Here is a 24,596-nt window from a genome sequence, read left to right as displayed (position 1 = left end):
AGAGATGGATAAACGTTGATAGGTTTGAATTGATACGATCACGCAACATGATTTTGTTGCATTGTTATCTTGATATAGCGTAAACGTCAGTATTTCGTATTTTTTAATTCGCTGGCATTTACTTTTCTTGCGTATTTCACCTTTTCTATAGAGTATTTTACGCAAATACGCAGCCTAACTGGAGCTCTGGTACCGTTGTGACGAGTTATAGATATATAACTGCATACAATAAACTGTGAAAGTCATACGGGTTTATTGACATGTAAATGTACAATGTGGTGGTGATAAAGAGTATGAATGGAGCGTAACGTCATTTAAGGTAATATTTCATGTATGGATTGTACTCGGCTTTTTTGGTTGTTTTTTACATTAGCAACATGTCCCCCCTTGAATGAGGACAATGGGCCGTCCGCTTTTTACCATTAAACTTCATTGTACCTACTGCTGTGCCTGATATAGCCTGAAAAAGTGTCACCTTTTCAGCATCTGTCAGTATCTTTCGAGTAGAAAGCTTTGAGGAATAATACGAGATGTCAAGCAGACTGAACCGAATTTGGAAAAGCAGTTCACCAAGAATTTTCCTCAAATTCGAATCGTGTACAGGCTCGTTTTGACGTTTACATTCCGCCTCTGCCCAGCCAATCATTGCCTCGATGACGTAGCGTTCCTCACAAGCCAAAGAGTCGGAGGAAATGACGTCAAGAACACATGCGCGCGAGAGCTGAATGAATCCGTCAGTTTGCAACACGTCCGTCCCATGTTGGTGAATGAAAGAGAGACAACTCTGGTACAACTGTGGCTCGTCAAAGAAATGAGCTTGTTCGAACAAGGAACACACGTTGTCGACAGACATCATATTCTTGACGAGATCCAAGCACTTGGTCACCAGAGACTGGACGTTATACTTCTTTGAACAGTAAAGGACAGAGAGCACGTTGTCCGAATTAATGAGGACTTCATCGCAGTACAGGTAGCTGAAACAAACAAAAGAAGGGTGTCGGGTCCAGGGTTTTTCAGAAGTGTGTGTGTTAATTCCAAATACTAAGGAGAAGTGCTCCTCAGGTAGTGTTTGCCCTTAACCCTGAAAAGCTGGTGGCCCTAAAGACCCACAGCCTAGATTTTCGAAGTTAGTGCTTAGTGCTTAGAAAGTTGTAAGTACTCTACATTAACATGAACTTACGACCATCTAAGCGTTATGAGAGCGTAGACAGGTTGTGAATCCTGATCAGAATGTGGCTGGCAATACGTCTTGCACGTCCTAAGTAATTCCCAGTATACGAAAATGTGACTACTAACAAACTTAGATAAAGAGTGTAATTCAACTCTAATGACTGACTAGTTTTCATCTGCAGAAAAACCAACATCCACGTCAAGATCCAAGTCTTCTGAAAAGTCTGAATCCGGATGTTCAGGGTTTTCAGTTATTGTTGATGAAAATGCTGTCGGCTCTTAATCCTTCTCTAGATCCACCCGTGATGTGTCACATACTTTTTTCAAAAATGGTCAGAGTTTCTGATTTCGTGTATTCCCAAAGCGAGAATGAGTAAGGCATGGATTCAAACACTAGTTTGCGTTTAACAAACTTTCTTCTTTACGATCCTTTCAAAATCCCTTTCAGAAAAATATACCAGTCTCGTCTGAAAATGTAAGCGACAAAGAAATGATAACGGCCATACCGTAAGAATATCTTGAAAGGTCCAATCTCTATATCAGGAACATCGACGTCATCACTTTGTGGAATCGACCCGTTGAACATTGTGAAAAAGACGTCACTTCTGGCACCCAGCACATACTTGTGGGCACCTACGGGAGACCTCGACTGCCCGACCTTGAAATTGACGTCACACGCAAGCTGTTGATCAAACATCCGTCTGTTACTTCCAATGACAGTGTCTTCGGGGTTGTCAACGGGAGCCGAAGTTGCAGGAGCTGTGGAGTTGAAAATACTCGGAAGATGTTTATTCTTATATGTATTAATATAAAGGCTTTAGCAAACTAGGAGGTAATGAATTAAAATCAGCAGAAGAGATTCGGTTATACTGAACTTTATCTTCAGAATCCGCTTCGAGTGAGTTTAGTTTTACGCCGCTTTTAGCAATATTCCAATAACAATACGCTTTTACGCGCTTAAAATGTTGAATAAAACATATTTCATGTGAGTAATTATTAAATATGGGGTTGGAAATCGGAGAGCACAACCTAGTGAGGAAATGGGAGTGTACCTTTGATGGTGGCGATATTTTATTTTGACACGAAAAATACTTTTTGAACCGAAGCGAGGGAAGTGTGTTGCCAACCTTTGCTCGCTTGGCTCGCATATGTGAAGACTGGTCATATTCTCTACACTGCGCAACTCCACTTGCGCTACAGTTTGCCTGTGATTTTAATTATGAGAGTTTATTTAACAATACATGTTTATGCAGAAAGTTCAATATTAGCACAAGAATTGTCATGTCAGCAGTTGCGCAGTTTCCAAGGTAGGTCACTCCATGATATTCATGTTTGATAATTGGAGTCGATGACCATATGAAAGTAAATCGACGACTGTCATGCCGAAGAGAGGATTTGATTGGTGACATGGGTAGAATATGAAGCAAATTCCCGTTTGTTGCACCTTTACTTTGTTGGAATATTGCTCAGTGTGGCGGATAACTCACAGACCATGTATACGAGCATGCCTTTATAAATGTGCTACGCAATATCTGGTGGCTGTCGCCACAGCGAGTAAATGAGTTTACCACTCAACAATGTCTCCACCAATATGGGTATATGTATAATCGTATCATTTCCCTGTTCCATTGCTTTAATTAGCATTAATTTTAATGGGCGATCTTTTTGTTGCGAGCGGCGATAACTCTCCTTTTATAATGATGTCATAGCTTTCTTTTACTACATATTTTCTCGCTAGGAACTACACCGTATACTTATCTAGTCTAAACACTTCTAAAGTAAAATCAGGGTTGAAATTGCACTACCTGACCACCACGTACAAGATATATATATTTTATATATATGTGGCTTACTACACTTTCATTCCAACTAGGAGCCTGAGACTATTACGCATGTCAGTCTGGTCAGGCTGGCGTAAACGGTCACGCTCCCTGGGGCAACACCATCGTTGTAACCCTGTCAACCTGAAATGTTGTGAAGTAACAGTAGCAGGCCTGAGTCGTATATGTACGTCGGTTGGCTGGATCACTCTGCCTCCGCCGAATGAATAAATGTACGACTCAGCAGCCTTCTCTGTTGTTTAAGGTAAGACATTTCTTCTTGGTGAACTTAATGGATCTTTTATCATCTAAATATGCTAGGTAAACTTAGGAATAGGTCTTCATGGTCGTATCCTTAAATCTCACTGACAACATCCCCTCTAGCGATTGTACATATCTGTATATATGTTTTAATGTGTTTGAGCACTGTCTGCACGGCAATATCCCAACTATGAGTATGCGTACCAATGTCAAAAACTACAACGTTACCACATTCAGAGACGCATACTCATAATGTCGGTTTGGCTGCAGACACGTGCCAATTAAAATGAGTTGTATCATCTCTGTAAATTCTAAAACTAAATTCTAAATTTACTAAACGTACTATTATTGTGTTTTACACATGCCAGTTTTAGTAAGTACATTCTCATAATGATTGAATAATAAGTGCACGTTATTTAATGATTATTGTGAATATGTATACTGCCTCTGTATAACCTCTGTAAACTGCCTCTGTAGACTACCTCTGTAAACTGCCTCTGAAGACTACCTCTGTATAACCTCTGTAAACTGCCTCTATCTCTGTACAATTACTCTGCCTCCGCCGAATAAACGTACGACTTGGCAGCCTTCTCTGTTGTTTAAGGTGCCAGCCAGTCTTGACCTGCCTACCGTTGCTAATTCCCCACTGTAGCAACATAGCCCTAAGAAACACTACGTCAACTGGTGAGAGGATCCGTCCTGGACCAGGTCAAAGACTGGCTGAACACCAGTAAACTACAGAGTGAGGCTCCGCAATTACCATGGTGAGTTCAATGGTGAACCTTCCAATATCTCCACGATACAAAAACCATTAGAATCTAAGTCAACATCATCATCAACGGCAGTTTATACATCATCACCAACAACAACTACATCATCGGCCACGGCAGGAACATCAGCTACTACTTCAAACACCTCGAACGTGTCAACACCAGCCTCAGTCGACCCTCCAGCAACATCAGCCATGTCCCATTTACAATTACCACGCTACACTGGAACACAAGACGCCACTACGTGGTGGGCAGACTTTGAATCATGGACAAAACTGCAACAAGCTTCTGACCAAAAGGCTTGCCTGATGCTTCCGTTCCTTCTTGATGGCCCGGCAAAATACTGGCACCAGTCACTGTCGGACGAGCACAAGTCCGACCTGAGGGAAGTGAAGCTAGCCTTTCTAGAACGGTTCAGCAGGTCAGGACATTTTGACCTAACAGTTTTTTCTATGAGTCAGAAAACATCAGAAACGGTAGAAAATTACCTCAGCAGGGTGCAAGAAGCCACACTACAAGCAGGCATCCCTGCTAAACTATTGGTAGCCATCACAGTCAATGGACTTCTACCATCACTCAAGCAGTGGGTGTTTAACAAGGAGCCCAAATCCATGGAAGAAGTCCGCCACCATGCCCAGCTCGCCGAGAAGGCAAATGAAAGTACCATGGCCTCTCAAGTGAACCTCGTCGATCAAGTTGACAAGCTGTCTGGCCTTGTGAAGTCCCTCTTGGAAGTCAGACAGGAACAGACAGTAGCTGCAACAACTCCTGCTCCTATGCCAGCACAAAGGAAGAGATCACACCGGCACCTGAACTACCAGTAATACCAGCATCGACCTCACCATCAAAATAGACATTTGTATCATAGCCAACCCAACCATGTACAGTCAGTGCCACCTAGCCAGTCAAATTACCCCAGCCATCCACCCCATTCATATCAGCCAAATTTCCCAACTCGTTTCAACAAAGCCCAGCACCATCCCAACCCTCAGTATGACAGACCTCAACGCAGATGCAATGGCTGTGGAGGTTCGTGTCAGGATCATACCCGCTGCCCCCATTTTAGAACATATTGTGAATTCTGTGGCAGATATGGTCACCCCCGTTCCCTCTGTATGTCTGCCTTTTTTTTTGCTAAGGTAAATCAGCAATAGGAACTCGGGCCTGATTTTCAGAGTCCCTCTGAAGTCGGGCACCACAGAAAACCTTTAAAACCCGAACCCTTAAAGTCCAAAACATCAGTCAGTGCTAATGAACCCATCCCTAATTCTTATCCAAGACAAACAGTAGATAGTGGTAGACACTCTGTTCCCAAAACGTCAGAACCAGAACAGGTATCTTTAGTTACCTCCCTTACAAAAAATACTATCCAGGTCAAGGTCAAACAAGTTAAAACTACAGCCTTGGTAGATACAGGTGCTACAATTAGTTGTATTCACATGAAATTCCTACACAAAATAGGAATTTCAGAATCTGATTTACAACAGTCTCACTTAACTGAGATATTAGGTGTAGGTGGCGAATGACATCCTGTCCTTGGATCAACTACACTTGATATCAACATAGGTCATGTTAAGTATTCTCAGGCATTTCATGTCTTTTCCTCATTACATCATACTGTCATCCTTGGTATGGATTTTTTGCAGACTAACAAAGTTACCATAGATCTGTCAGCACGAACAGTCAATCTTCATGACGGCCTTATATCAGTGTCCCTGTTTACAACCAATGCAGGACTTGTTAGGCCTCCACGGACTGTCAATATCCAACCCAATTCTCAGGCAGATATTCCAGTCCATATTTCACGGTGTCCATCAGACAAACTCCTTCTCTTAGAATCCTTTCCCATGCTTACAGAAGCTTAAGTTACAAGGTGCCAAATGTCTAATCAACAATGTCAGCGGTAAAACTTGCATGAGATTTCTCAATCCAAACAGCCATTCAGTCAAACTCAGTTGTCGTAAAGTTGTTGCCTCTGCTTCTGTCCTTGACCCTTCTTTCATATACACCTTATCAACAGAGAAACCTGCTTCTCTTTCTGTCAACTCTCTATCATCGAACCCACTATCCTTTGACCTCAGTGACTCAGACCTCACTGATGCACAGAAACATCAATTAGAGTGCTTCCTTCTATGACAAAAATCTGTTTTTGCCCAGGATTGGTCTCAGTTGGGTAAAACACATTTTCATGAACACAAAATTGAAACTGGAGATGCTATGCCTATTAGACCAGGGTTCTACCGACAATCAGCAGCAGTCAGGGAAGAGTGCTCGAAACAAATCCAGCAGATGTTAGATGCCAAAATAATTGAACCCAGCACTTCAGAATGGTGTTCTCCCGTTGTCATGGTTAAAAAGCCTGATAACAGCTATCGTTTTGCGGTAGATTACCGAAAACTCAATGCGATCACCAAACCAATATCTTTCCCTCTTCCGCATTTTGACGATGTCGTCGATGCAATTGGTGAAAAACATGCCAAATTATTTTCCGTCCTAGACTGTGCCAGTGGTTTTTGGCAAATGCCACTACACCCCGAGACAAAGGACAAATCCGCCTTTATCACCCAAGATGGTATGTTTGAATTCAACCGTCTACCCTTTGGACTTAAAAATGCCCCCACAGCTTTCCAACAAACAATTTCTTGAGCTCTTCAAGCTATGAAATGGAAATATATATTAATATATGTTGATGACATTATCATCTATAGCAAAAACTTTCAGGAACATTTACAACATCTTAGATGTGTCTTTTCAAAATTGAAAGAATTGAAAGAAGCAGGCCTAACTTTGAAACCAAGTAAGTGTAGATTTGCAGCGAAAAAAGTTACATATCTTGGTCATGTTTTCAGCAAAGATGGTATAGAAGTGGACCAAACAAAAATTGAAGCTGTGAACAACATTCCTCAGCCTAAAAATGTCCATGACATTAGGCACTTTTTAGGTCTTGCTCGCTATTACCGAAAATTTGTTCCAAAATTTTCAAAAATCGCAGTCCCTTTGTATAATCTTCTCCAATAGGACACTCCTTTCCAGTGGTCAGAGGAATGCCAAATAGCCTTTGTTCATCTTAAGAAATCATTAACATCAGCCCCTATCTTAGCATACCCAGATCCAGAACAACCTTATATCCTTACAACAGATGCTTCGACAACAGCTCTAGGATACATTCTTGGACAAAGAGATGCATCAGGCGGCGAAAAGGTCATTTGCTATGGAGGTCGTGCCCTGCATGCTTCTGAAAAGAAGTGGGGCATTACCCAACTCGAATGCTTGGCTGTCCTAGAAGGCATCACAACCTTCCGTGTATATCTGGCTTCTAGGAAGTTCAAAGTCATCACTGATCATCATTCTCTGAAATGGTTAAAAGATATTAAAGCAGAATCAGGTCTATTTGCCAGATGGTCAATCATGCTACAAGAGTATGACTTTGAGATAGAACACCAAGCAGGTAAGGCAAACACCAATGCAGATGCTCTATCAAGACTTCCATACCCTGAATCGCTCACTGCACCTGTTACGGATGAGTTTCCATCTCCTCCAGTAACTGTCACTAAACCTTCTTCACCATCATCTACTTCCAAAAGACCTTCCTATGCTGAAGTGGTCATGTCTGAAGTACCTCCTAAGATTTATCCAGACATGAAACCTTCTCTTTCTAATTCCGCTATTCATCTTGAAAAGGAATCCAGTCATCCAGACAAACCAGAGTCACAACATCTTTCTGTCAACTTTGTGTATCACAAAGAACCCCCTCGAGCAGGTCCATTCGTACAATCTGTCGACACAGACATTCCCGACAATGACCTAGCTGAGAGGCAAAGAAATTCAAGTGACCTCTGACTTATCATTGATTACCTTGAAAAAGGTGAGATAACAGAAAGCTACACAGCATCTCAAATCAATGGTCTACGAGGACGTTCACAGGAATATGTACTCCTTAAGGGCATACTCTATCATTTCTTCCTACCAAAATGTAGAGGACAGAGAACCAACCGACCACCAATGGTAACACAGCTTGCAGTACCCAAAGCAGACAGAAAGAAACTGGTATATGCATACCATGATTCGAATGCAGGTGGATGCCATTTTGGTCATGACTCGTCACGTCAAGCCATCATGACAAAATATTACTGGCCTGGAATGTACCAAGAAATAGAAGACTACATCAAGTCCTGTGAAGAATGCCAAAAGTCCAAACGATTCACTCATTCCAAACCAGCTCCAATGGTGCCAATGCCCATTGAGGACAACTTCTCAAGACTTCACGTGGACATTCTTGGACCCCTTCCTACGACCAAAGAAGGACACAAGTATATACTTGTGGCTATTGATTCATTTTCACGGTGGATAGAAGCCTTTCCTCTGAAAACTCAGGATGCTGTTGAAGTTGCTAAAGTTCTCTTCAATGAGGTCTTTACGTGGTATGGTGCACCACGAACATTGCTCACAGACAGAGGACGCCAGTTTACCTCCAAATTGGTCAATGCTATCTGTGAGATCTTCGAGGTCCGACACCATTACACAAGCTCCTATCATCCACAGACTAATGGAATTGTAGAAAGGTGTAATAGCACTATTGCTCAAGTACTGAAAGCATACTGCAAGCCTGACCAGTCAAACTGGGCTGACATACTCCCATGTGTACTTATGGCAATGAGGAACACACCAAGTCAGTCCACCAGTTACTCGCCTCACTATCTCCTCTTTGGTAGAGAAATGCATTTGCCATTCGATATCTCACTACTGCCCAAACCGTCACTTGGCAAAGATGCAGAAATGCACTAGAAACATCCACTCGAGAATCTCAAAGTGGCCAAAGCAATTGCTCGAGAGAACATGGAGACAAGTCAAGAAATAAACAAGGCATACCAACACCCGAAGTCACAAGAGCCAAACTTTTCAGTGTATCTGCACAGTGCAGCTCTGACAAAGGGTCTTTCGCCTAAACTTGCCCAACCATGGAAAGGTCCATTCTGTATCTCAGCGGTTGGACCTAATCACACTTACAAGCTTCATCGATGTTCTGATAACATGGAACATAAATCGATGGTGCATGCTAACAGACTCAAACCAGTCATGTTAAGACGGAATGATGGCCCCCAGCAACCATTATCAGACGCCCTACCTTGGGCAGACATACCCAACGGCTCAAGCCAGTCAGGCACAAATCAGTACTCAATAATGACCGATGAGCCAGGCCGTGCTCCTCCCACAATAAGGACAAAGGATAATGCACAGGACCTCACAGGCTCTGATGTCAACAGGTCTTCTACACACGGACCTCGACTAGCTAGTCAGTCATCACTGGATCAATTGATTCCTCTGTCAACTAATCATTCACTACATGCACAGTCATCACACAAAGCGCCCTCTCCGCAACCAACCACATCTCACCAGTCTCCACCATCAACAGTGCCAAGCACATCATTGTCTTCATCACAAAAGACACCAGGTCAAGTATATCCTGTCCAGAAAGTTCTGAAATGCAAAATGATTGATGGTAAACGCCACTATTGTATCAAATGGCGCGACTACAAAAGCCCAACTTGGGAACCCGAAGAAAATCTTGGCCAGGGTTTGAAACAAGATTTCCATATTAGGAAAACTCAAGCAGGCAGAAAGCGAAAACGTATGTCTATATGTCGCTATTTCCAGTAACTATTCATCTTTGTTGCCTTAGCATACATGTGTGAGAATGATTATCAGTTGGAGTAAGATTGTAGGGATAGCCAAGGTGGTTAATGATCCTGATCACATCATTGTTTTACCTTTTTCTCACCCTCGTTTTTGCTTCTACTTCATTGCTATTTCTCCCATAGGTATGTGCCTGGGTCAACTTTTCATAGGCCTTCTGCTCTACATAACAACGGTGTCATCAACCAAGCCCATCCAGCGACTGAATTATGGAGTGGTCTTCCAACCACATATTCCAGTGGATTTCTCAACAGAACATTGGGTTCATACTTACCAGATTAACATCCCTCGTTCACCATCACTTCCGCTTATGCAGGGATGCCATACTGGAAATGCAACTTGTTCATTGATATGGCAGATCCAGACACATCTGAATGCTGTCCAAACTAAATGTGTGGCGAAACTTGATGCCACCAGGAAGTTATTGTTTAGTGTGATACCCTCTTCTAAACAACATGCCCGTTCACGGTCAAAGCGTGGATTGTTTAATTTTGTTGGAAGCTTTTCCAAAACCTTGTTTGGAACAGCCACCACAAATGATGTAAACATTCTTGCTAAGCATATCAATGCACTGGTCAGTCATGAAAATTTAGTATCAAATAGTTTACAACAACAAGCCAAACATTTGTCTTTTTATATGTCTTTAACTGACTCTCGCCTCCATAATGCCATGAAAGCCATCAAAACAAACCATGATGCTATCCATTTTGCAACAATTACTCTTAACAGAGATACCAATTCCTTAAAGTCCTCGTTTGTTGCGTTATCAGCGCTTCTTATGGACCAAATAGAGAAGGCATCTACTATTGACCATCAGCTAGAAGAACTAAAATTGGGCGTTCTCAGTTTGGTTAACAATCGCTTGTCACCACTCCTAATTTCTGAAGAAACTCTCCGCCAAACTATTCATCATCTCTCAAACCTTCTTTCAGCTAAACATCACAACTTTCTACTTCTACAGAAAGATCCCTCCTTCTACTTCTCTCAAGGTCAGTTTATATATATACACGTGCAGATGACCGTCTATATGTCTCTATCAAATTTCCGCTTTCTTCCTTTGGCAAACCATTGCATCTTTATAGAATTATCACTCTTTCTGTTCCGGTCAATGAGACATCATTCCATTCGACCCAATTATTATCCGTCCCTTCATACTTTGCGGTCAGTGAAGATAACCAATATTATGTCACTCTTTCAGACACCCAGATTTCTACCTGTAAAGGACGGAACATTCTTCAGTGTCCCTTCAGGATCTCTTTAACTCCTGTTACTGTCCCATCTTGTGAACTTGCTCTTTTCCAAAACAACAGAGCACAAGTCAAAGAGCTCTGTAACTTCCGCTACGTAACAAAACTTCACCCTCCTACTCTACTTGAGATTGACCATTCAGCTGTGTTAGTGTACCATATACCTACCCTATCCTTAACTTGTCCTTCAACACAGCGGATGATTACAGGCTGTTCCTTCTGCCTTCTAAAATCCCCACGTTCTTGTACGGTCTCAACAGAAACTATCTTCTTCCCCGCATCCTTCAGCTCTTGCACCAATAGCACGACTCATCTGACACGCTTACATCCTGTCAATCTTGCACTTCTTCAACATTTCTTTGATGAAAATTCCCTTTCCGCCATTGCTGGTGATACAACCTTTAAACGAACCATCTCCATCACTAATATTCCTACATTTCGTCTTTACTCTCATAACTTCTCTCACTTCTTGGCACAAGACAATCAGGATCACCTGAGTCTCAAAAGAATGGCCGACAGGGCCAAGGAAGATGAAACTGTCTTTCAAAACCTTGCAGAACCTTTACTCCATTGAGAGATCAACATCCCTAGTTGATGGCCTGACACAAATGCTCTGATTGCCATCGGCAGCACTGTCATGTCATCTATATCTGTCATTCTCGTTATTTGGCTGTTCATTGAATTACGTTCTATATCTACTGCTCTAGCTCTGGTTACTAACTCCAAACCAATCCATTCCTTACAACCTCCTTCTTTTGATTACAAACAACTCGTAACCACAACGTCAAAACCAGACACTATGATTCTTCCCGATTTAACGGAATATCATGTTTCAATCCTCTTAGGTTTAATATCAGTTCTGCTCTGTCTTGTCATTATCATCCTCATAATTAAACAACGAAAGTCTACTCAAAACTGTCTAGTCTTGGAAATCACCACCGGTACAGATTGTGTTACCATCCCTATTATTACTCTTTCCCTATGTCCTTCTTACTGGACCATCAATGCCCCTTCTTATATCCATAATCTTAGGGTCACCGATTACTTCTTTCCAAGTCTCTCTCTAGAATGGCCCAACTTCTGTATAAAAAATCACCTTACTGACACCTTCCTCCACCTACCTAATGAACTTCGCTTAAGTTTTTTGACCGCCAACAAACTTGGAAAGATGTTAACCCAGCCGGTCAATACTTACATATTGTTAATTCATGGTGGCTATTTTAAAGTCCTAGAGGACGATGTAACCAAACCTACGTCTCTGTATCCAAATCTTCCGGTGACACAGTTCTTAGAAGTTAAGTAACTACATGTGTTTCACTGAGGAGTGTTTCCGGTACACCAATGAATTACCAGTAATGCCTGTGCACCTTTTTGTGTCCATTGTCAATGCAAGAACTATGTCAAGTTTTCCTTTTCTTACCATGTATATTATGACTATTGACCTTGCTTATATCCATCAATTTGCTTCAGGATAACGACTGCTTCCTGGCTATTATCCTTTGTATTATCCAGTGTTGCTCAATGTATTTTACGACTGTTTTCCTTTGTACACCTTATCAAGATAACCTATATTAACTTTTGTGGTTGCCAATTGCTTTTGAGGACAAAAGCTTTCCAGCGCTGAGGGGTATTGTCATAGCTTTCTTTTACTACATATTTTCTCGCTAGGAACTACACCGTATACTTATCTAGTCTAAACACTTCTAAAGTAAAATCAGGGTTGAAATTGTACTACCTGACCACCACGTACAAGATATATATATTTCACGTATGTGGCTGACTACACTTTCATTCCAACTAGGAGCCTGAGACTATTATGCAAGTCAGTCTGGTCAGGCTGGCGTAAACGGTCACGCTCCCTGGGGCAGCACCACGTGTGTTAACCTTACGTCATAAAGCGGACACACATGGTCGGTCTTACTGTGCGCTAAGGGTTAGTTAGGCAATATGGCAAGCGTCTTTAACGTAATCGTAAATAATAACACAACCACCCAGGGTGACCATCGTTGTAACCCTGTCAACCTGAAATGTTGTGAAGTAACAGTAGCAGGCCGTATATATACGTCGGTCGGCGAAGGCTGGATCACTCTGCCTCCGCCGAATAAACGTACGACTCAGCAGCCTTCTCTGTTGTTTAAGGTAAGACATTTCTTCTTGGTGAACTTAATGGATCTTTTATCATCTAAATATGCTAGGTAAACTTAGGAATAGGTCTTCATGGTCGTATCCTTAACTCTCACTGACAACATCCCCTCTAGCGATTGTACATATCTGTATATATGTTTTAATGTGTTTGAGCACTGTCTGCACGGCAATATCCCAACTATGAGTATGCGTACCAATGTCAAAAACTACAACGTTACCACATTCAGAGACGCATACTCATAATGTCGGTTTGGCTGCAGACACGTGCCAATTAAAATGAGTTGTATCATCTCTGTAAATTCTAAAACTAAATTCTAAATTTACTAAACGTACTATTATTGTGTTTTACACATGCCAGTTTTAGTAAGTACATTCTCATAATGATTGAATAATAAGTGCACGTTATTTAATGATTATTGTGAATATGTATACTGCCTCTGTATAACCTCTGTAAACTGCCTCTGTAGACTACCTCTGTAAACTGCCTCTGAAGACTACCTCTGTATAACCTCTGTAAACTGCCTCTGTAGACTACCTCTGTATAACCTCTGTATACTGCCTCTATCTCTGTACAATTACTCTGCCTCCGCCGAATAAACGTACGACTTTGCAGCCTTCTCTGTTGTTTAAGGTGCCAGCCAGTCTTGACCTGCCTACCGTTGCTAATTCCCCACTGTAGCAACATAGCCTTAAGACAACACTACGTCAACGATAAAAGCGACGGTCCAACGTCTCGCTTCCGGTCTGGTCCCCGAGTCAATGTGCGCTGCGACAACTTGCTACATGTAAAGACAGACCCAGCTTACGCGTTGCCGTGGTCTCCTTAACTGAAAAAATCATCGTTTACGACGAAAAGCCATTAACTGACGCGTGTTTTGCTTTGATTTTTAGTTTAGAAAGACATCCGTTGTTTAATTTCCAAATGCAGTACGAACTGACACGATAGAAGATATCAGGGAAAACGCCATGAAATGTCGTTATGTTGTCACGGCCTTTCCTACGACAGAACACAGAGCAAGTCTCGGGTGTCGTAGCATCGGTGAAATAATGAAAATTCTTTTTTATATGTTATCAGCCGTTATGGTGTTCCCAACGGTAATTCTTTAACTATTGCCACATTAAAATCTTACAAATACTTCCTATACAACCACCGATTCAGTGCAAAAAAATCAGGATACACCTCCGGCGAACGAGCATCCCCTGGAAGTTCTTTATCGAGAACTTATGATCATTACACATCCCTGACAATTGAATTAGTTCTCTATAGAATGTAACATTTACTTAGAAACGTATATATTACGTTTTGTGCAGCAGTTCCTCACTCATCTGAATCCATTTTGTTTTTAAATTCTGATACTACTGTATATTTTTATGTTTACGTATACAAGTGCCATACACCTATTATCCAAGCAATTACCAGCTTGAAATGAAACATTTCCCCCTTGAAAAATATGTCCACCAGTCAGTATTGTGAGTCGTGTTATATATGTGATTTCTCTCAACGAACAACATATTATGACCGCCCAAGCGGATGTGTATGATAGAAATATATTTCATATGTTTCTTGTTTTGGCAACATTAAGTTGATAAAATATTTCCGTGACAGCCAATTTACTGTTCAACTTTAACTATCTAACTTTCTGATTTTCTTTCAACAGTACTTAAAGAAAATTTTGGGTCATGTATGTTTGTTAGCGATTAACACAGAAAACGTGTTTATTATCAAATATATGTTTTAGATGATATAAAATCGAATTTAACCCCACAATTATCATGTGAAGATATGTTTATGCATTTATATATACTACCGACGAGAAATAAGGGAACTAATGAAGTAATAGCGAATTTGAAACTGCTTTAAATATCCACTAAATCAATTTTAGGCGTCAAGTTCAATATCTGGTGTGTCCACCATGTTGGGCAACACATTCACGGCACCTTGATGGCATGCTGTTAATCAATTTCCGGATGGTTGCCCGTGGTAGTGCCCGCCATTCCTCTTGGAGAGCTGCACCAAGCTGGGCCAGGTTGCGGGTCCTGGGTCCCTGGCGTACACCCTTCGACCAAGAACGTCCCACAGATGTTCAATTGGGGACAGGTCTGGGGACTTAGAGGGCCAGTCCAATGTCTGGATACCTTCTTGTCGGAGATAAGCGGAGACAATTCGGGCCCGATGTGGTCTGGCATTATCACCTTGGAATACAAAATTTCGGCCGATAACTCTAGCCAATGGAGCCACAACAGGACACAATATTTGGTAAACGTATCGCTGACCAGTCATGGCTCCGTTAATGATGACCAAATCTGATCGTCTGTCATGTGTAATTCCACCCCAAACCATGACACTACCACCTCCATATCGATCATGGTCAAGAATTGCTGCTCTAGCATATCGCTCCCCGCTCCGACGCCAACAACGTTTTCTGCCATCTGTGAATCGTAGGCAAAACCTTGACTCATCAGACAACATGATGTAACGCCAGTGGCGCATAGCCCGTCCCTGATGCTGCCTAGCCCATGCCAATCTTTGGCGCATATGATGAGCTGAAAGGGTGACACCCTTAAAAGGCCGTCTTGCTTTCAGACGAGCTTGATAGAGTCGGTTTTTAACGGTTGAGGTTGAAATGCGTCTTCCAGTGAGTGTGTGGAATTCTCTATTGATGGCAGGGGCCGATTTAAACCTATCGCGTAGAACAATTAACGTAATGAGACGATCCTGTCGTGGTGTCGTTGATTTTGGTCTACCACGCCCAGGTCTCGTTGCAACCACACCCGTTTGACGGTACTTATCCCACAGGCGTGAAATTACACTTTTTGATTTACCCATCTGCCGGGCAACTTCACATAATGATGTCTCCTAATCATTGATATATCCTAACGGTAGTTTTGCTTCTTCTGTGTCTGAAATAGTATGCTTAATAAATTAATATTTCAATGTTATTTCCTTTATTAAAACTTAAGAAAAACAAAACACGTTAATTTATACCCTTAATTGATGATACTTAAAAAGCAGTCATTGTAGAAATGTGCAATATCTTTATGCATTATTTGCCTATACAGTGAATTTATATTTCATGCATCACAAACCGTGACAGACATAAAAAAGGAGATTTTAGTTATGCCCATGTTTATCGCATTTGAAAGTTGGCTACATGTAGGCGATGATTGACATAATTCATTCGTTACTGTTATTTTATAATTACTTGACCATTGTTTCTCACTCTCCTCTGTTCCTGCTAAATATCTGTGTTGTCTAAAATCCTAATCCCATCATGAACGACCCGATAAAATTTACATGAAAAGACTTTCAGTGTTTCACATTTCGCGCACCGCATCAGCTCCCGCCGTTGTAAATTCCACGAATACAGCCATATCGGCCGTAATACTAAAATGATTTGAGTACATATACACTGAAAATACACTGCAATTTTAAATGTGTGATACTGAGACATCTACTGCCAGACTTAAATAATCGATTGCAAAACGTCAACAAAATATGACCTGAAAACGATCAGCTGATTCCACCGTCTCGCTTCGAACTGCCATTTCGCGATTCATACTTGCTAAGTAAACAGTCATGCCTATCCAAGGTGTGTCATAGAATCATGGAATAAATATTTTAGGACATAACACTTAATATATCATTGTAAAAGGGAAAAGAAATTCGGTCCATGCACCGCCGTGAACGTTACCGATGAAGGTGAAGGCTATACTGGTTAACTGTCTCTAAGTGTAATGGTAACACGTACGGCTCACATCGCGCATACAACATGCGTTGTCACTTTAAGGTTGGACCGTCCGGATCAGCGCACCTAGCGGATTAGTGAAGGGAAGATAAATTCAAAAAGATCGCCCATTCACAAACTGATCCATGAAGATGCTTGATTGATTCGACTGAAGGCAAGATGTCAACATGAAAGTAGTTGACCGTATATTATGGACAAAGGTCAGATCAATACCAATAAATGGATGGGAATATATTTAACCCTTGTCCCACGACAACTTCTTTATATTTCTCCCTTTGTCATAATTACCTTAGCCGCAAAATATTTTCAGGAAAATGTATTTCGACGCAAACGTGGTGAAAAATATAAATATGTAACATACCAACCTTGTTGAAACAAGAAGAGGATTTTCGGCTATTTCGGTGTTTACAGCACAGAGTATGCACTCACGTGTCTCTGTGAAATTTTCTGCGAGGAAGTCTAGACCGAGACCGTAGAGTGAAATGTAATCATACATTAACTTTTGCGATAGACTATTTTTGACTGACGAGCCAGTTTGATGCGGCCACAGGCAAACTGTAGCGCAAGTGGGGTTGCGCAGCGTAGAGAATTTGACCAGTCTTCATATATGCGAGCCAAGCGAGCAAAGGTTGGCAACACACTTCCCTCACTTCGGTTCAAAAAGTACGTTTCGTGTCAAAATAAAATATCGCCACCATCAAAGGTACACTCCCATTTCCTCACTAGGTTGTGCTCTCCGATTTCCAACCCCATATTTAATAATTACTCACATGAAATATGTTTTATTCAACATTTTAAGCGCCACTCGTGGTACATCAGACCGTTCTTTGCCTCCATTACCCCTGCCAGCTTCCGGCTCAACGGAGTGAAGGAGTGAGTGAGTGAGTGAGTTAACATTTAACGTCACATCGGCAGTATTGCAGCCATATCGTGACGAGAGCATTCTTAAAAAGGAATCTATGTATATGATAAAACCTGTCGACGAAGGACAGTAAAACAACTAGAATATCACAATAAGAAATAAAACTAGCGTGAAAAGTTAAAACTAATATTCCTATTCAGACAATACAATATAAAAACAGGCTATATAGATCACCAACAACTGAAGGTAGATCACCATACTAGGGGCCATGGGGACTTACAGTACTTCTGCTACCTGCATGGTCCCTAGCTGGATTTACATCATCCCCTCAGCTGCTGGTGATTGTATGCAAGATTAGCCACAAATTAAAATGACACATATTCTACGGCTAAGACAAAATGGAAGATCAAATTTGACTTCAAATATTTTGGGTCTTACGTACCCTCTCAGGAGGACAATAATTTTACAGTGCTTTAACCCCCCTCGAGGATACAGCCACTAACACTCTAAGTTACTAATTGAAACTCCCAAGCATAAAATATTTATCTATTTACAATTCATTTAGCAAATCTAAATCTTTTAAAAATGCAATAATTAAATGAAAGCTAACAGAATTAAAAAGATCCTTCAAAGTTCGTGAATTAAAATATTTATCCCTTGTGATGGAATATTCAACACAGTCAAGCAGGACATGCTTGACTGTGATTCTTTCATCACAAGGGATACAAAACGGAGGATCTTCACCTTTTAATAGATACTCGTGAGTATACCTCGTATGGCCAATGCGACATCGTCGCATAATGACCTCCTCAAATCTGGACTGACAACCCAAGTAAGTATAACCGATATAAGGTTTTATTTCATGTAATTTATTTATACCTACTTGGGTGTCCCACTTCTTCTGCATCAGATCACGGATATAAGATCTTATTGTAGCTTTATAATCTGAGTATGGACTAAGAAGTGGTGTCACAGATTTGTTGAGTGCTGCCTTAGCAGCAAGATCGGCCATTGCGTTACCGGAAATGCCAACGTGGCTGGGTAACCAACAGAAGACGATGTCGTATTGGCCAGTAGCAAGATCATTATATAATTCAATAATTTCAATTAAAAGTGGATGTTTACAAGAAAGATTTTTAATAGCCTGAAGGCAAGAAAGAGAGTCGGAATAGATTATATATTGTTTATGTTTATGGCGTCTTTGAATATATTTAAGAGCTGTTAATATGGCGTTAGCCTCAGCGGTAAAAATAGAACTGTTGTCTGGTAATCTAGAAGATATTGTTCTGGATCCAATGACAGTGGCACAAGCTACTGCGCCACCGTCCTTGGACCCATCTGTAAATAAGGATTTATAACTGCTATATTTATGTTTCAATTCATTATATTCTTGGTTATACTGTAATTCATTAGTTTCTGGTTTTTTAAATGTGGTCAGTGTTAGGTCCACTTGGGGCCTAACCAACTGCCAAGGAGGAGAAGAAAGAAGCCGGGAAGGAGCTATATTTTCCAGCTCAATGCCGGCAGCAGCAAGAAATGGTTTAATTCTTAAACCAAGAGGCGGTACAAGCGAAGATTTCATATTGTATAAGTCCTCACACAGAGGACTGAAAACACAGTTATATGCAGGGTTTGACTCACTGGAATATAATTTTGTTACATACTGTAAAGCTAATTTGATACGTCGCTGCTCAAGAGATGGCTCATCGGCCTCAACGTACAGGCTGTCAACAGGTGAAGTCCGAAAGGAGCCAAGACAAAGTCTTAGACCTTGATGGTGAACAGAATCTAAAAGTTTCAGGTTGCTTTTACAGGCTCCACCATATACAATGGAGCCATAATCAAGTTTTGACCGGATCAGTGATCGATAAAGTTGCAGGAGGGTAGCTTGGTCCCCTCCCCATTTAGAATTTGAAACGACTTTCAACAAGTCAAGTGCCTTCAGGCATTTAGTTTTGAGGGATTTGATATGTGGTAGAAACTTTAAATGTGAGTCAAAAATTAATCCCAAGAACTTGGCCTCCTTTACAACTTTGATGGGAGTGCCATCTAGAGATAGTTCAGGGTCCTTATGTGGCTTATATGTTCTGCAAAAATGTATACAATTAGTTTTGGACTTCGAAAATTTGAAGCCGTTTTCAAGACACCATTTATTTATTTTGTTTAAACACAACTGCAGCTGCCGTTCAATAGTATGCATATTTTTACCTCGGCAAGAAGTATTAAAATCATCCACGAAAAGCGATCCATCTATTGAATCGTTTAAAACTTTTGATAAACTGTTGATCTTGATGCTAAAAAGAGTGACAGATAAAATACTGCCTTGTGGAACACCCTGATCCTGATTGTAATGATCAGACAGGGTAGAACCCACACGGACCTGGAATTGTCTGTCATTTAAAAAGTTGGCAATAAATTGAGGCGAACGACCTCGCAAACCAAAGTCATGTAAATCCCTCAAAATACCATGTTTCCAGGTTGTGTCATATGCTTTTTCAAGATAAAAAAAGATAGACACAGCATGTTGTTTATTAACTAGTGCGTTTTTAACAAATGATTCCAGTCGCACTAAGTGATCGACAGTACTTCTGTTTTTACGGAAACCACATTGTATATCTGTGATAAGATTATTTGTTTCCAAGTACCAAACAAGTCGATTATTTATCATGCGTTCCATGGTCTTGCAAACACAGCTAGTTAGTGAAATAGGTCGATAATTGGACGGATCCGTATGATCACGTCCAGGTTTAGGTATTGGTACTACTATGGCGTCACGCCATGACGGAGGAAAGTTACCCGATGTCCAAATATCGTCAAAAATATTGAGAAGAGTTTCTAGGCAGGATTCCGGTAAGTGCTTCAGGAGTTGATAATGTATGTTATCAGCTCCTGTAGCAGTGTCATGAGCTTGATCAAGAGCAGTATGGAGTTCATAAATAGAAAACGTTTCATTATAATCTTCACCATTATCAGAATTGAAATTAATAGTTTTCTTTTCTTCTTGTTTTTGGTATTGCTGGAATTTTGGTACATAATTTGAAGAGGAAGAGTGTTTAGCAAGGGTTTCACCTAGTTTATCAGCAATATCTGATTTATCAGTAAGCAATTGATCTCCATGTTTAAGATGATGGACAGTAGATTTAGTACCTTTACCTTTGATTTTCTGGACCATGTTCCATACCTTGGACATAGGTGTCCGAGAATTTATTTTGGACACATAATTTTGCCAAGATTGGCGTTTGTTTTGTTTAAATGTACGCCGTGCTTTAGCATTTAAAATTTTAAATTTATTTAAATTATGCACCATAGGATGGCGACGGAAATAATGTTCAGCTTTCTTCCTTGCCTTCCTAGCTTGTTTGCACTCATCGTTGAACCATGGTTTTCTTATGTGTGGAACTACAGAGGAATTTGGTATACACTCATCAGCTATGGAATTCAATTCATCAGAAAAAGATTTAATGGCATCGGGAACGTCAATAAAACTTTCAGGTTTAAGTTTTTCAGCACACAGTGTTTCATATAAAGCCCAGTTAGCCTTTTTAAAATTTCGTCTTGATGATGGAGGAACATCGGATGCAGTTACAGCTTTTAACATAGTAGGAAAATGGTCACTTCCACAGAGGTCATCGTGGACTGACCATTCGAATTCATTAAGTAGTTCTGAATTTGTCAATGACAAGTCAAGAGCAGAATAGGTCCCTGTACCAGGGTGTAAATATGTGTTGGAACCATCATTATAAATACATAAATCATTGTCAGAACAAAAGTCCTCCAAGAATTTCCCTTTAGTGTTTGTAGTTACACTACCCCAGAGTGGGTTGTGCCCATTTAAATCTCCCATTATAATACAGGGCTTCGGGAGCTGATCATATAGAGCTTGAATATCAGTTCTGGCAAACGTCGAAGACGGAGAAATATAAAGAGAGCATAGCGTAAACGCTACATGTAACGTAATTCTCACTGCAACAGCCTGCATATTAGTATTAAGTGAAACAGGGCTTTGAATAACGTTTTGTTTCACTAGAATGGATGATCCGCCAGTGGCCCGATCACCCGGAGGTGCAAAACAATGATATGCATTAAACTGACGAAAATTAAATGTATCTGTTTGTTTTAAATATGTCTCTTGGAGACATATCGCTGAAGGTATAAAATCTTGGACTAATAGCTGTAATTCATGTAAATTAGTCCTCAATCCTCTGCAGTTCCACTGTACAATATTATTGGAATAAACTATCTTTTGTGGGGATTTATTGGGGATCTACCCCGCACTCTTTTGGAGGGCGACAAGCTATGTGCCCTAGAATGGACGTTTTCAGAAACGTCCATATCTTCAAGAGACCCATATTTATTGTACAACTGAATTTTATTTTGTGACCCCTTAGGAGCTCTGCTACTGTGTTGTTTTAAAGCATCAGGCTTTGGCTTTGGTTTACTTTTTACCGTTTGCTGACTATCAGATGTTGATTGAGACCTTGAATGTGACTGAGATGATGATGATTTGTGATCAGAAGACGACTTTGAGCTACTAGGGAGTGGTTCCTCAGTCTGTGATGATATAGCAGGGTACAAAAGCTGTGGAGAATCGCAATTTACCCAAGTCAAGGTAGTTTGGCAGCCTGTGGATGATTTTGTTATTTTAGAGCGTGACTCCAATGTTGTTTTTGCTACTGCAGCATAGCTTTCTGGAAGATCAGATCTTTTTACTATATTTTTGGCCTCGGAAAAAGAGATATTTTGAGTGAATTTGATTCTATTTATTTCCATTTGTTCTTTCCAAACAGGACATTGTTTAGAAAATGAGGAATGGTCGTCTGAGCAGTTGGTGCATTTTTTAAAATCACTGGTACAATCTTCTGTTGTGTGTGTCTTCTCACCACAGTGGGCACACACAACGGACAATGTACAAGTATTTACACCATGGCCGTACTTCTGACATTTAAAACACCTGAGCGGGTTCGGAATGTACACGTCAACCTTGATGTTGCAGTAACCAGCCTTCAGTGATTTTGGAGCTGTCGGAGATGAAAAGGAGAACAGATAAGTATTGGTTGGAACACTTTCATTGTTTTTGCGGACTGAAAAGCGTTTGACATCGAGCACACCTTGATCTTTCATTTCAGTCATGATGTCAAGTTCTGTCATGTCAGAAAACAACCGATCACGGTCTCTGATGATTCCTTTGCTCGTGTTTAACGTCTTATGAACAGATACAGTAACCGGAATTCCAACAAACGATTCTATGCTCATCAAATTGACTGACTGCTGCCGTTTCCCACACTCAACCTGCAGTGCACCTGAACGTAGCCGTTTAATGTTCTTAACTTCCCCGGCAATACCTTGAATACCTTTGGCAACTGCGAACGGGTTCAATCTTAGAGGCGTTTTATCAGCAGATTCGATCACAAGAAAGCGTGGCCAAAACTCAATTGATCTGGACGGTCGAAGGTCATTATCATCAACATCATTTTCAAGAGGACGTTTGGTTTTTTTTGTGGGGATTTCATAAGTCATATTTAGGGTTGAGATTTCATCATCCGAGCTCCCCACCCACCACGGAGTATCACAAGGACAATGCTAAAAACAAGCGGATCTCCAGCTTGCAGCACCAAGGATACCCGGATGATATACTCCAGCAGAAAAATTAAAAGATTAATAGTTCCACCAGATTGGCCCATGAGCCACCGCCTTCTGGCATACGACTCTAGGCAAAAACAAACAACATTAAGATCAAAACATTCGCCAAGTCTTTAGACATGTTATAATTTCGTAATTTTCTCACAACAGTAAACAAATGTAGCACAGGGCTTGGCGTGACCAGCCGATTGGTCGAACCGGGCCTATTCGACCACCCGTCTAGGCGAAGTCAGGGCCAAAGTGGTGTATTGAGCAACAGGAACACGATTGCAGGCCCCTATTGCCCTCAACCACCAGGATCCCCTCCTCCGCCGACACAGGCCGCAACCCACGGCAAACGGGTTGGTGGACCAAATGTCCCCCCGGGTCCACTACGGGGGTGTCGGCGAGCTCTTAGCGTGACCCAGCACCCACCACGAGGAGGTGGCTCGCCACGGGTGCTACGGAGTGAAGGAACAAGAATAAGCAGAAATCATAAAGATACACCATATTGCCTCATTTTATCATGATTCTGTTGGAATGTATTTGTCTAAAGTGTCGGCGTTGTTGTTACATCTTTTGTAACATGTATTCTACAATAAACACACTTCTGGCGTAGTGGGCGTATGAAGCATGGAAGGTAATTCTTTATGTATTCCATTCGGAATAATAACTTGTTCCTTCACTGCTTTGAACCGGAAGCTGGCAACCCCACTTGCGCTACAGTTTGCCTGTGGATCCGGCGCACCCAAGGCAAAGCCACGTCTGTTCGCCCTTCTTGCTCGAACCAATATTGCGAATGTCAGTGGGAAACATGTTGTGGCTACTTTGCAGAACGAACTCTTGGCAAGCAAAGTAAAATTTGTGAAAGTATAGAATAGCATTACCTTCCCGTATAATAAAGCCACGCCGGTGATACATCTTGCCAACAGCGCAGTTGCAGCCAAATCGAAAGTGAAAGCAAACTCCTGTTATGTCCTGTCGGGGTCACGTGCAGGAGTCATATGATATTTTATCTGAGTGTGTTGCACTTGTTATTAGGTTTGTGAGAAGGCGAGCTGAAGGCGAGATCAGTCGTTTGCTGTTTATGGTTATGTGTAAAACAAGAAGCCGCATGATCAAAACAGTGTCACGCTGTGCGGAGGTACAAGTATGGCTCATCGTCGAAAACACATTCGAAATACCCGGATGTGGCAAGCGGCTACAGTTTCGCCGATGTGATGTTATCAACGCTATTTTTTGTAGGAATCACATGATATTTT

General features: G+C 41.2%; 1 protein-coding gene and 1 pseudogene across 1 annotated transcript; one reads left to right on the top strand and one right to left on the bottom strand.

The window, feature by feature from the left end:
• Positions 1-234: 234 nt before the first annotated feature.
• LOC137268441 (BTB/POZ domain-containing protein 6-like) lies at positions 235-24,284 on the bottom strand. Its single transcript, XM_067803008.1, has 3 exons — positions 24,222-24,284; positions 1,677-1,929; positions 235-974 (listed from the first exon to the last, which is right to left on the bottom strand). Exons 1-3 carry the CDS (start codon positions 24,253-24,255, stop codon positions 365-367), a joined length of 897 nt encoding a protein of 298 aa, XP_067659109.1. The 5' UTR covers positions 24,256-24,284; the 3' UTR covers positions 235-364.
• On the top strand, positions 8,594-9,997 carry LOC137268700 (uncharacterized; annotated as a pseudogene).
• Positions 24,285-24,596: the final 312 nt, after the last annotated feature.

The sequence above is a fragment of the Haliotis asinina genome, chromosome 16, assembly GCF_037392515.1.
Source record: "Haliotis asinina isolate JCU_RB_2024 chromosome 16, JCU_Hal_asi_v2, whole genome shotgun sequence".
NCBI lineage: Eukaryota > Metazoa > Mollusca > Gastropoda > Lepetellida > Haliotidae > Haliotis > Haliotis asinina.
The sequence above is the reverse complement of the archived record's forward strand: the minus strand, read 5'-3'. Positions and strand labels throughout refer to the sequence as shown.